Source organism: Silurus meridionalis, chromosome 4, assembly GCF_014805685.1.
Source record: "Silurus meridionalis isolate SWU-2019-XX chromosome 4, ASM1480568v1, whole genome shotgun sequence".
Taxonomy (NCBI): Eukaryota; Metazoa; Chordata; class Actinopteri; order Siluriformes; family Siluridae; genus Silurus; species Silurus meridionalis.
In genome coordinates, this window is record NC_060887.1 from 5,385,421 (window position 1) to 5,398,466 (window position 13,046).

The window sequence follows — 13,046 nt, forward strand, 5'->3', positions numbered from 1 at the left end:
CATCAGGACAATGTTTACAATTTCTACATGTTGTTAAAGTCACCAAGAAGCCAGTCATCACGTCCTGCAGCTGCCTGTAGTCTGTTCCCTACACTGCTATGTGTCAGGATAAAGGAATCATGTGCTGAAGCAGGTCAGTGTGCCACAGTGAAGGGAAACCTGATGTATCGACTACCCACCTTAATAATAACATCCAAAATGACAGGCATTATGATAGAAAGCCGGGGGCAGAGCACTGGGTCAGCCATGACTGGAACTTGGTGATCCTGGGGCTTGAACCCCTGACCTTCACCACTGAGCTACCACTTCCCAAATAGAGACCCTTCCATGGTGAAATACTTACAGCTAAAGTTACAGAATTCTCTTTGACTGTCTGAACACTGATCCTGGAAACTTAATTTATAAATGCACAATAAACATTTTCTCACAGAAACATCACCATATCAACAATTACCACATTTTTCCCTATGAGATCTTATTGTATTACAAATTTGATATAAAAATGGCTGTTTAAATATTAACTTTACAATATGTTGAAGATGTTTTGCATTCAGTACCGTATAATATTGGTAATGGTCCAAGTCCAGCCCAGTTGTGCACACAGAAGATCCAGACTGAAGATGTAGTTCCAGGTAGCAGGGCAGAGATCATAACCATACCAGCTGTTCTCCAGGAAAGACTTCAGGGTGCTGGTAATCATATTGTAGATGTTTCCCGGAGGCTCCTGGCAAAAAATACATCATTATTTAATACCCAGTGCAATAAAACACTGTTTAAGTGACAGCGTAGTTCAATATAAATGTATATGGAATTTGTCCCACTAGATTACACTGATACTTGAAAATTAAAGGGAGATTAAGAAGGCAGTAAAATACTTGATAAAGTCCAGTTTAAAAAAAAATGACACTGAGAGGAACACTGAGGATCAGCTTCTTACCTCATCCCAGTGCAGATACTTGGTGAGCAAGTGAAATATCTTTCCTTTGCTTTCAGGTTGCTCACTATGTGAATTGCTCGGCATAAAGAACTTTCATAGGACAAAAAACTTGGCCATGCTGTCACCATGACCATAATCACTTTGGGGGCTTCAAGAAAGTCTGCAAAGCAACAAAACAATAGAACATAAATACAGTGTATAAAAAAAAAAAAAGACATTGGATATAAAAAGTTGACACACCTTATAAAATTGCACCTTATCAAATTGCAGACAGAAATAATAGGAAAACATCGGGAAAGAAAGCGATATCCCGGCAGAGAGGGAGAGTTCTTAGGGTTCTTAAATACCGGGCAGCGTGGGAAAACCTCAAAATTGCAGCCGACCGGAAGTGCACGTTGCGAACGGAAGGCACAAGCCGAGACGGGTTAGAGACGGGAAACGTGAAAAGATGGGTGGATCCAGAGGACTCTGGGAAGTTTGAGGCAGACCGCAACAGTGTTGATCACTTTAGAAATGGGACAGGGGACATGTGTGTGTGTGTGTGTGTGTGTGTGTGTGTGTGTGTGTGTGTGTGTGTGGAAGCGTGGGGCAAGTTTCTTTTATACAGCCTTGAGAGAGAGGTCTCAGGGGGACAGCCAGACCTGCCAGTACCGGGCAGGGGACATCGTTGCCATGAAACCATGAATGGCACCTTGGCCCCCTCAAGCCAATGACACCACTCCTCTAAGGCCAGCTTGATAGCCAGGAGCTCCCGTTCACCATGAGTGGTAGGAGATAGCGATTCTTAAAAGTAATGGCGTTACGTCCCTGATAGTCTTTACGTGGACGAAGGGTTTGTCCTTCTTCTCCACAAAGAAGAACCCAGCCCCAGGGGAGGAGGAAGGGTGAATACTCCCGGCAGAGAGAGACTCCTGAATATACTGGTGCATGGCCTCCTGCAGTCCAGACAGATTGTACAAACGTCCATGGGGAGAAGAGGTTCCAGGCAACAGGTTGATGGCACAGTCATGTGGCTGGTGTGGTGGAAGGGAGGATTCTTTGACCTTGCTGAAGACACCCTAGGAGCTGAGATCAGGTTGAGGCTCCTGACGTGACGGGACAGGTGCAGGGCGGGTTGAGGCGAGACAAAAAAACACGAGCATAAGACACGAGCATAAGATGAGGGGATGATCAGGAACGAGAGCCACTCCTGTGGAAGAAAGAGATAATCCAGCAGAGACGGGGAGAACCCGGAAGACTGTGATGTTGTCTTCTGTAAAAAAGCTGAAAATAAAGAGGAGTTTCACATTTCAACATGACAATGACCAAAAGCACATATCCAAATTAGCAAAGGCACGGCTTCAGAAAAGGATCATCACAGTACTGGAATGGTCCAGCCAGAGCCCAGACCTCAACCCAACTGAAAACCTATGAAATGACCTACAATGAGCCATACACAGAAGATCACCTCACAATTTAAAGAAACATTTCTGCAAAGTAGAATAGATAAAAAAAGTGTAGATGTGGGAAGTTGATAGAGATTATTCACAAAGACTTGATGCCATAATAAAGGCAAGTTGTGCTTCCACTAAGTAGTAGTTTTGGGGGATTTTCAGACTTATGCAATCAAGCTGTGATATTATTTAAAAAGTTACCAATTAATAAATATTTTTTTTGTCTCTGGATATTTGTTTTTTGGAAAATCACATTAAACATGTAACAAGTTTGACGTTTACACTGTTGGTATTTTTTATCTTTCTATTTAAAAAACCTGCCATTTCATGAGAGTGTAAACGTTTTACATCCACTGTACATCACCAACAACAAGACACAATTTACTTCTCTGTATCAGTGTCCAGATAATTTTTAGTAGATAAGTAATGAAATATCAGTATAATCTCACCTTCTTTAAGGAGTCTGTAGACGAGAGCATGTGCTTTGTGACAGTCTCCTCTCTGTTGACACACGCCTACATAAACCCTACAGAGAGACTGCAGGAGATCATGTCCCATAAACCCTCTCTCCACCTTGATCTTCTCCAAAATCACAGACAGAAACATCTCTGCTAAGGACTAAATGAGACGGAGAAAATTTTTAAGCTTCCAACTGAATAAACGTATTTAAATCATGTATTTAAAACAAATACAGAGGAACCCGGTTATCTCGCCCTCGGTTACCTCGACAACCCTATTAAGTCGACGTTTTTGAAGTGGAACCGCCAAATTCTCGCTTTTTCTTAGCATTTTTTATCAGTTATGTCGCTTTTTTTATGTCGCCGAACCCTAATATCTCGAGCACAAGGGGAGAAAAATTTGCCATTTAACGTCGATTATCTCGGTGCAGCCGCAGAAGAACTCGCGGAATCCGCGGTGTGCTTTGGGAAGAAAAGCGCAGCCGTTATGAGAGTGCCGGTGGGAAGGCACGTACCGGGATACGCATGAGCGATAACAACGACCGTCGTGAACCAACATATACCAACAATAACAGACAGTGAGAGTGTGGAAGTTTAAATAGGAGCTGGTGATGATGATAAATGAGCATCGTATGTGCGCGATTCAAGCCGGGAGCTTCAGAGAAAGCGGCCGAGAAAGCACCTGACATGCTGAAGGGGGCCGAAGGGGGCGTGGCAGGTGGATTCCTGACAGATAAACATGTACTGTATGTATTTTTATAGCATGCCTTCATCAAACAAATCGCGGCAACGCTGTTGTGTAAAAACCCCTTCAAAAACACGTGCATGCACATTCTCATTTATTAACGCACATCATGTACATAAAGAAATTTCAAGCACGTTAATATATTGCCGCCATTTTGATTTTCGTTTATCTCGATCATCGGTTACCTCGATGCTTTTTGGCGACCCCCTAGGACATCGACATAACCGGGTTCCACTGTATAAGGAAGTTGAGACTTGACTGTAGACTGGGTTTAGGAAAACTATTAGATATTGTATAAAATGTATACATTTTTACATGATAAATCATATCTACTGTTCAGTTTAAGAACATCAGAACCAGTGAATTATGAATCAACTTTAAAAAATGAGAAACTCAAATCCACAGCTAAAGAATAAAGTGTTTAAATCGCATGCACACTAAATAAAACAAAAGATAAGAACTGACCTCTTCTACACAAAACTCAGAAATGACGTGTTTCTCTTCATCTCTCAGAACAGGAAGTTCACTTGTTCCTGTGAGAAGTGCATGAATCCTGTCTGTAGGTAAAACATCAGAACAGGACTTTTGTAGTGTTTCTAATGCACTGGAGATGAGAGATTGTGTTGTGTGTGTTGTGTTTACAGGATCAGCTGAAGCAGCATCAAGTCGAGGCTTTTGAGCTTTCCTGGGTGGTGACATGTCTGATCCAGTTCTCTTTGCTGTGGGCTTTGGGTCTGTATGAATATAAAAGAAATTTATATAATTTGTCACACGCCCTTATCCCGAGAGACTTACAATATTTCTTCCTAGATCTTAAAAAATGACTGTTACACATTTAGGTTCATTAAGGCGGTGAAGAATTTGCCTTGTCAACACTTTTTCCATTAATGTTCCAATACTTTTGGTGATAATGTACATACTAGGTTTAGCACATGCTAAGATTAAACTGTTTATCCACTAAAATTAGATTACAACGTCACATTTAAATACGTTTATCAGCTTCCTGCTTGTTTATGTTTTATTAATTATTATTATTTTTAATTGTATTATTAATTATTTGTGTTCATTTATTACATATTAAATGCAAATACAGAACACATCAAAATGTACAGAAACTTAGTATTAGAGATTTTACTGTTACCTTTGTTCAACTCGTTCTCCACTTTGTAAAGTTTTTCCTGTTGAGGATCCAAAACAAAAAGCAGATTTAGTTTTATTTAGTCACATTTCTCACTAAAAGTTCAATGATGTCTGCATTTAAAAATGGAAAGAAAGTACCTCCATTAAGCGAAAGCTTTTCTCCATGCTGCTGATTTTGCATTTCAGGCCTCGGATTTCCAGATTTTGTCTGGTGTTCACTTTTGTAAAATAATTTACAAAATGAAATGAAAAGGTGCTCAGATCACATTAATCACATTATATGTTTATTTTAATAGAACTGAATCATGCAGTAATAATCAACTTGTACTTTCTTACACACCTTTAAGTGCCAGAAGCTGGTTTTTAACACTGACATTTCTGTGGAAGGGAAAAGAAACATTTAGATAAAACATTATATAATATATTATTATATTACATATTATATAGTATCACTGCAATGATTGGAATAAAGTATAAAGAGCAAAAAACATACTTGTGAGTGTTGCTGAGTAGCATAAGGCTCTTAATGGCCTGAAGCTCCTGCTGGCTTATGCTCGCCTTTTCCATTTCTGTAGGTCTTTTCAATATTTTCTTCTAGAGAGTTTGTTGAATCTGAAGAAGAAAAAAAGAAAAAAAAGAACTGCTTTAATCACAAATCATTCTATAAAGTTTTTTGTTAATTTTTTTATAATAAGTATCTCTGTAGTCTGATCGTTCTTCCTCAGCTGATGGGACGCGTTTACTCAGTGGAGCCTCCTTCTGCTAACAGCCTTTAAATGTACTCGTGAGCGTTAAGTAGTAATGTCATGTTTAGATGATGTTGGGATTTAGGGACTTTATTGAAGCTAAATGTTTTTCATGCTAGCTAGAGCGTACTTCCCGGAAGTTCTGGGTGAGCACGTGACTAACGCGTGACTAGTGATGAACCTGCAAAATTAATTAAACTAAAGACTTGTAAAGTAACTTACCGCTAAAGCGTTTCTTCTGAAGTGAATGAAATAGATCGATTTGGTTGCGTGATTGAGAAGTTTGATGCGCGACGTGTTAAGTTTGTTGGCTGCTTCCGAGATCAGATGAGATCGAGCGTTCTCAGAGTAGTATAGCCGTAAGCTCGGTGTTCTGGCTTTTATGCATGTGGTCGATAGCGGCGCACTGTGACATCACAGAGATATGAATGTGTCTGCGGATTCGCTATAATAAAATTTTGTAAAGACTTTGTTTTTGTGAAAACCCAAATCTGTTCCAGCATGGTAATGCCCCTGAGCACAAAGCCAGCTCCATGAAGATCTGGTTTACATGGTTTGGAGAGGAAGATCTTGAGTGGCCTGCTATAGAGCTCTGATCTCAACCCTACTAAACACCTTTGGAATGAATGCGCCCCAGACCTCCTCACCTCACCTACATCTCTACCTGACTTTACTAACACTCTTGTGGAACATCTTCCCAGAAGAGTGGAGGAAAATATCAGCACAAATTGGGACTAAATGTGGAATGTGATGCTCAAAAAGCACATACCGTACTTATGACCAGGTGTCCGCAAACTTTTGCCAAAATAATGTATATATACAGTGTACAGATAGATAGATAGATAGATAGATAGATAGATAGATAGATAGATAGATAGATAGATAGATAGATAGATGACTGTTCTAAAGGCTGAAAGGATTATTGGTGTTTTCCTGCTCACACTACAGGAACTGTACACATCCAGAGTAAAAAGAGGGCACAGAATATCACTCTGGGTTCCTCACATCCAAGCCATATGCTGAATAAACTTTTGACGTCCGTCCAACGTTACAGAGCACCGAGCATCAGGACATGAGGCACAAGAAAAGCTTCTTCCCCGAGGCGACTACCTCATAAACACTTAAATACTCTCCCCATTGTGCAATAAAATACAACGTGTGCAATATCACTTCTGTACCATCTGTGTAATATTACTCCTTATTTATTTTTCTTTATAAATCGTGCAATAACACTTTTTTTTATTATTATTTATCTTTTTTTATTCATCATTAAAAAAAGTGTGCAAATAGACGCAAATGGTCACCAAAACAAACTAATCATGAATGCCTCTAAACAAGTCATGCAATATACAGAAAGAGAAAAAGGAATATTGTTGCTCTATGTGTAAAAGCATAGCAGGCGTCATGGCATAATCTAAGTGATATACAGTTATTATCCTGTTTCATTCACTGCATTAGCTTTTACTATCCTCATAAAGAGATGAGTGATAGAGCTGCATACACGCCTTTATCTTTTATACAGTGTGACACTGGCAGTCAGCTCCACAGCAGTGTAGTGTTGGTGGGTGAAGCTCAAGTGGCTCCAAAGCAGATGAAGCATCAGTGGAATTCATGATGAAGATGCTGAACCTGCTGCTGGACGCTGACACGATTTATTTCATGGTTGGATAAAATTGGTGTAAAATCTATGTAGGAGACTTAGAGAGTTTTTTTAAAGCAGGAGACAGAAGAAAAATAAACAGATTACGGAAGAGGAGGAGAAGCTGGAACACATGCAGAAAGGAGTTACAGATTGGGATGCATTTCTTAATCTGATGATAGAGAAGATAACAGAAGAGAAAGAAGAGAAAGCCATTCTGGTACAGAAGGTGCAAACTCTGGAGGCTACTTTGGCTTGTGAGCGAAAGCAGCGGGAACAGAACATAATTCATAGAAACGACACACACCTCCAGAACATCACCGAGCTCCAGTCTTCCCTGAAACTCCACAAGGAACAGGAGAAATCTGTAGAACATGAGAGAGAGAGCTGTGTGACAAAACAAAAGCAACTGCTGGAATGTGTTGCTCAGATCAAGGCCACTTTTGAAGTAGAGAGATATAAATGGGAGGAGAAAAGCAAGAAGGACCAACTAGACATGAAGGAGAGGAAGAACTTACACCTCCAGACCATCAAAAAAGGTCCAGGATTCTCTGAATCTCTGTAAAGAAGAGAGGAAGACTGCAAAGCTTGAGAAAGATCATTTGATGAGATACCAAGAGCGACTGGAGGAACGTGTTGCTCAGCTGCAGGCAACTTTGGATTTTGAAAAAAATAAATGGCAGGTGAAAATAAAGATGGTCAAACGAGACATGCAGGAGAGGACCATCTTACAGCTTTAAACCATCAGAGACCTTCAAGATTCCCTGAATCAGTGTGAGGAAGAGAAGAATTGTGCAGAGCATGAGAGAGATAATTTGATGAAAGAATGAGAACATCTGATGAGACACCAGGAGCAACTGGATGACCATGCTGCTCAGCTGACATTAAATTTTAAGAAAAAAATGGGATGAGAAAAAAAAGAAGGCTAAACTAGATATGGTTTGGAGTTCTAATATGTTCCTCTCCTACATTCAAGAGCTCCAGGATACTGTGAATCACTGTAAGATACAGAAGAAGACTTAAGAGCTTGGGAAAGATCATTCTGAGAAACCAAGAGCAATTGGAGAAACATGTAGCTCAGCTGAGGGCACTTTGGGTTCTGACTATGAGAAACAGCAGAAACAGAAAGCTGAACCTCTACAAGCCCAAAGAGTCGCAGAAAATCTCTGAGGAAACAAAGATTCTTAGGTGAGGGAAGAGAAATGAGGATGGAAACCCGAGAGTGACTGGAGGAAGCTGTACAGCTGTTCAGCAATATGACTTCAGCACTAGAGAAAGAAAACCAGAGAAAGAAAAGAGGAGATCAAGCTGGACATGTCCTACATATAATAAAGTACAAACACATCAGTGATTATTGTAACTCAATATTTTTTCTTTCTTTAAATTAAATAAATATCTTAAATATAGTGTGTTTTGTTTCTATTATTAAAGTGTTGGGCATTTCAATTTAACTAAGAATTAAAATAAAATAAACAGTTATTGAACAGTATTCACAGCATCAGTTTAAATATTAAATCACAATAACACTGAGATTAAATCAGTTTACAATACATGAGTTCTTCATGGGTTCATCTGATGCACACAATACTATAAAGTTTAGTTCCAATGCAGCCTCATAACATCATAGTTCAAGTATAACTTTTGACAACTGCAGTTAGTAGAAAAACATCAGAAAAAACTATTTAATAGATTCATTTTAATAATTCAGTCCATTCAGTTTGGTCAATTCTGTTCGAAAAGATTCGATTCGATGATTTCGACTCCTTAGATTCAGTTCAAGTGACTCAGTTCAAGAGAGTTCGGTTTATCACTTCTATTCAAAACAATGAGGTTCAGGAGAGTCGCTTCACTGGTTCATCTGTACTCGTCCTTTCTGAATCATTTAATTTATTTCATTAATATTAATCAGGTCCATTTAACTTGAATTTCATTTATTTATATTGCACTTATACACAAAAATGTGTATGCGTTGTCGGAATTCAGAGCCCGTCTCCGAGACGACACATCCAGGGTGGATTCTTTGCTCAGAGGATTCCCAATGTTGTTCAGCCAATCCTAAAAACATCAAATATAATAGACACAAACCGCCAATGAAGGATCCTCAGTCCTGGATGAGTAAAAGCAAAACTTCTTTATTTCATGCACGTTTCAATGAGCTCAATAGAAGGTGGGTACTTCACATCAAAATGATCAGCACATCAAAAATGATAAAGCACACCAAAATGATGAAGTACACCTGCTGTCTGCTTGTGCTCAGATTTATACCCTGAAGACACCCTGTGTCTTTTGTTTTCTCATTTCTTCATCTTGAACAATTCTTATTTTCTGACTTTGCCTTTTTGTTTCAATTCCACTTATCTTTGGCCTTGGTCTTCACTCTTCCCATATGGTCCCATATTTGAAGTTCCTGCTCTCGCCCATTTCCTTAGTTTTGGCCTTTATCTGGTTTTATTAAAAGAAATGTGTGTATAAAGCTTTTAATCTCTAAACCCAACCATACATTGCTTCAGTGTTCCTGCATCTGCAATGGGTAAGTGTTCTGCTTTTATTTTTTTTATAATGCTGTTTGCTATTCTACTATTATTGAATTTAGCTATATCAGTGTATTAGATTGTCTGTTTACATGTGCTTGACTATATTACTCTAATTTGATTATACACGTGCCCAGGTTATACTTTATTTGTGCATTCTGAACTGATTGTTACATAGTGTGTAGAATCTTCTCTTGAATGTGTGTTATTCTTGCATGCACCTCGCAGCTTGTGTTTTTGTCACTGTGATTTTACCCTGTTTAACATCGATATCTCTGTTAGCCTCTTTTGCTCAGCTCCATCACGCAGACGTCCTGGAACATCTCCTAAGAGTGGTCTTCGCAAACAATATCGCCAATTCCAGCTCTTCTCACTTGCTACTGAGATTGCTCGATTTCTTGAACATCTCTCTAGGCCAACTGTTCCAGAGAATCCCTGTCTGCCTCCTCGCATTGTGCAGAGCACCTTTACGCGTGATATGGGCACCCAGACCTCACCTGACCTCTCTGCTGCCTTCAACCAACAGACCCAAACTTATGATGACGACCTTGATGATGGCATCTGCTTTTCTGCAACAAGACCACAGTTTTCTCCTTATCCCTCACGCTGGTCTCCCACTGATTATTCTCCTACCTCTCCTTCCCATTTGCCCGATTACCTTGCTACTTTGCCTTCGCCTGACTCTGAGCCAAAATACTCCCTTATGTCTTCTGCAGTCGCAGAAGCCCACAAGCTTTTCTATCCCAATAAACATGCTTAAACTCAATGCTGTCTTTTGTTCTTTGTCTATTCAACACACTCATAACATCAGTCAGACTCTATTCTATTCTCACACATAACTGCCTTATTATTACTATTCTACTTATACTTGGTGTAAATAGGTTACATAAGTTTGATTAACATCTAGGATAAATAGGTTTTATCAAACTACTTCTATTGTATCTAATAAGTCCTACATTGATTATTAGGTTAATTCTGTTGTATTAATTAGTTTAATTATAACACACGCTAGATAAGGTCTATGCAGATTCCTCGGCTGCACACCTACAAAACAGTAAAGAGAAGACAGAAAAGGCAATTTAGTACATTTTAAAATACTACTATTCATGACAGCATAAAAAAAAAACATGCATCAATATAATTAAGACGTATCCTAGAATCTCATCAGTGAATTGTTCCCACCTCTGCCTCACACAGTAATAACTTATGCCGGGGGACCAGTCATGGAATCCAAAACTTATGAATGTAACAATAAAAATATCAACCTTGCGTCTGAACTTGACTCTTAAACGAATATTTGGCTTTTGCCAAAAGCCAGTGATTGAACAATGATTCTGATCAGCTGAAAGACGTAAGTCACACCTCGGATCACGGTGGACCAGAAAGTTCAACGCACTGCAACTGAAGAAAACATATGCAAATAGAGAAAACACCAGCAACTCAAGAAAACATCATCAGCTAAACAACACGTACTGCAAATCCTCACAACGCAACTAAATACAGAAACGTCCTGCAAATCCTCACAACACAACCAATTCATTTACACTGCAAACAGCACAGATCACAAAATAAATGTTTCATGGGGACCCCAACAAGTGACGACCCCGGGACTGCTTGTTCAGTGTCTATTGATCAGTGGTGGTGTTGATGATCTGAAAAGTGAGTTTTTTGTTTATTTTAACATCCTGATCATGATTCCTTGGCTTTGCCAGTTAACATAATAACGTTTTACAGTTAATTGTGTATTTCATCAGATTATTTAGGATAATAATATTCAAAAGGCCAAGGAATCATAAACAAACAATGATAAAATAAACAAACAACTCACCTTTCAGGTCATCGACACACATCAACACCACTGACGAATAGACATCGAACAATAAGCAGTTCCAGACGGGTTTGTCACTCGTTGTGGTCCCCTTGAAACATTTATTTTGTAATCTGTGCTATTTGGTTGTGTTGTGAGGATTTGCAGAGTGTTTCTGTGTTTGGTTGTGTCGTGAGGATTTGCAGCGTGTTTCTGTGTTTGGTTGTGTCGTGAGGATTTGCAGCGTGTTTCTGTGTTTGGTTGTGTCGTGAGGATTTGCAGCGTGTTTCTGTGTTTGGTTGTGTAGTGAGGATTTGCAGCGTGTTTCTGAGTTTGGTTGTGATGTGAGGATTTGCAGCGTGTTTCTGTGTTTGGTTGTGTAGTGAGGATTTGCAGCGTGTTTCTGTGTTTGGTTGTGTAGTGAGGATTTGCAGCGTGTTTCTGTGTTTGGTTGTCGTGAGGATTTGCAGCGTGTTTCTGTGTTTGGTTGTGTAGTGAGGATTTGCAGCGTGTTTCTGTGTTTGGTTGTGTTGTGAGGATTTGCAGCGTGTTTCTGTGTTTGGTTTTGTCGTGAGGATTTGCAGCGTGTTTCTGTGTTTGGTTTTGTCGTGAGGATTTGCAGCGTGTTTCTGTGTTTGGTTTTGTCGTGAGGATTTGCAGCGTGTTTCTGTGTTTGGTTTTGTCGTGAGGATTTGCAGCGTGTTTCTGTGTTTGGTTGTGTCGTGAGGATTTGCAGCGTGTTTCTGTGTTTGGTTTTGTCGTGAGGATTTGCAGCGTGTTTCTGTGTTTGGTTGTGTTGTGAGGATTGCAGCGTGTTTCTGTGTTTTGTGTTGTGAGGATTGCAGCGTGTTTCTGTGTTTGGTTGTGTTGTGAGGATTTGCAGCGTGTTTCTGTGTTTTGTGTTGTGAGGATTTGCAGCGTGTTTCTGTGTTTGGTTGTGTAGTGAGGATTTGCAGCGTGTTTCTGTGTTTGGTTGTGTTGTGAGGATTTGCAGCGTGTTTCTGTGTTTGGTTGTGTTGTGAGGATTTGCAGCGTGTTTCTGTGTTTGGTTGTGTTGTGAGGATTGCAGCGTGTTTCTGTGTTTGGTTGTGTTGTGAGGATTTGCAGCGTGTTTCTGTGTTGGTTGTGTCGTGAGGATTTGCAGCGTGTTTCTGTGTTTGGTTGTGTCGTGAGGATTTGCAGCGTGTTTCTGTGTTTGGTTGTGTAGTGAGGATTTGCAGCGTGTTTCTGAGTTTGGTTGTGATGTGAGGATTTGCAGCGTGTTTCTGTGTTTGGTTGTGTAGTGAGGATTTGCAGCGTGTTTCTGTGTTTGGTTGTGTAGTGAGGATTTGCAGCGTGTTTCTGTGTTTGGTTGTGTCGTGAGGATTTGCAGCGTGTTTCTGTGTTTGGTTGTGTAGTGAGGATTTGCAGCGTGTTTCTGTGTTTGGTTGTGTAGTGAGGATTTGCAGCGTGTTTCTGTGTTTGGTTTTGTCGTGAGGATTTGCAGCGTGTTTCTGTGTTTGGTTTTGTCGTGAGGATTTGCAGCGTGTTTCTGTGTTTGGTTTTGTCGTGAGGATTTGCAGCGTGTTTCTGTGTTTGGTTTTGTCGTGAGGATTTGCAGCGTGTTTCTG

General features: G+C 39.9%; 2 protein-coding genes across 3 annotated transcripts in view; both read right to left on the bottom strand.

Moving 5' to 3' along the window:
- Positions 1-13,046, bottom strand: part of LOC124384581 (little elongation complex subunit 1-like) — a 256,093-nt gene that overhangs the window by 169,331 nt on the left and 73,716 nt on the right. The window lies entirely within an intron of this gene.
- On the bottom strand, positions 1,626-5,796 carry LOC124384597. Of its 2 annotated transcripts, none has more exons than XM_046847581.1 (8): positions 5,682-5,796; positions 5,207-5,325; positions 5,054-5,091; positions 4,852-4,931; positions 4,715-4,751; positions 4,039-4,307; positions 2,820-2,988; positions 1,626-2,200 (listed from the first exon to the last, which is right to left on the bottom strand). In XM_046847581.1, the coding sequence occupies exons 2-8, from the start codon at positions 5,278-5,280 to the stop codon at positions 1,755-1,757; spliced, it is 1,113 nt and encodes a 370-aa protein (XP_046703537.1). In that variant the 5' UTR covers positions 5,281-5,325; positions 5,682-5,796; the 3' UTR covers positions 1,626-1,754. The 2 variants fall into 2 exon arrangements, with proteins under 2 accessions (XP_046703537.1, XP_046703536.1); XM_046847580.1 differs by having other exon boundaries at positions 4,852-4,934.

What these genes read in the sequence shown, in the direction of transcription:
- LOC124384597 (XM_046847580.1), bottom strand. Translation starts at nt 5,280, where the DNA reads ATGGAAAAGGCGAGCATAAGCCAGCAGGAGCTTCAGGCCATTAAGAGC. An exon ending in CTACTCAGCAACACTCACAA is followed by an intron (nt 5,092 to 5,206) that starts GTATGTTTTTTG and finishes TCCCTTCCACAG; the next exon opens with AAATGTCAGTGTTAAAAACC. An exon ending in GGAGAACGAGTTGAACAAAG is followed by an intron (nt 4,308 to 4,714) that starts GTAACAGTAAAA and finishes ATATTCATACAG; the next exon opens with ACCCAAAGCCCACAGCAAAG.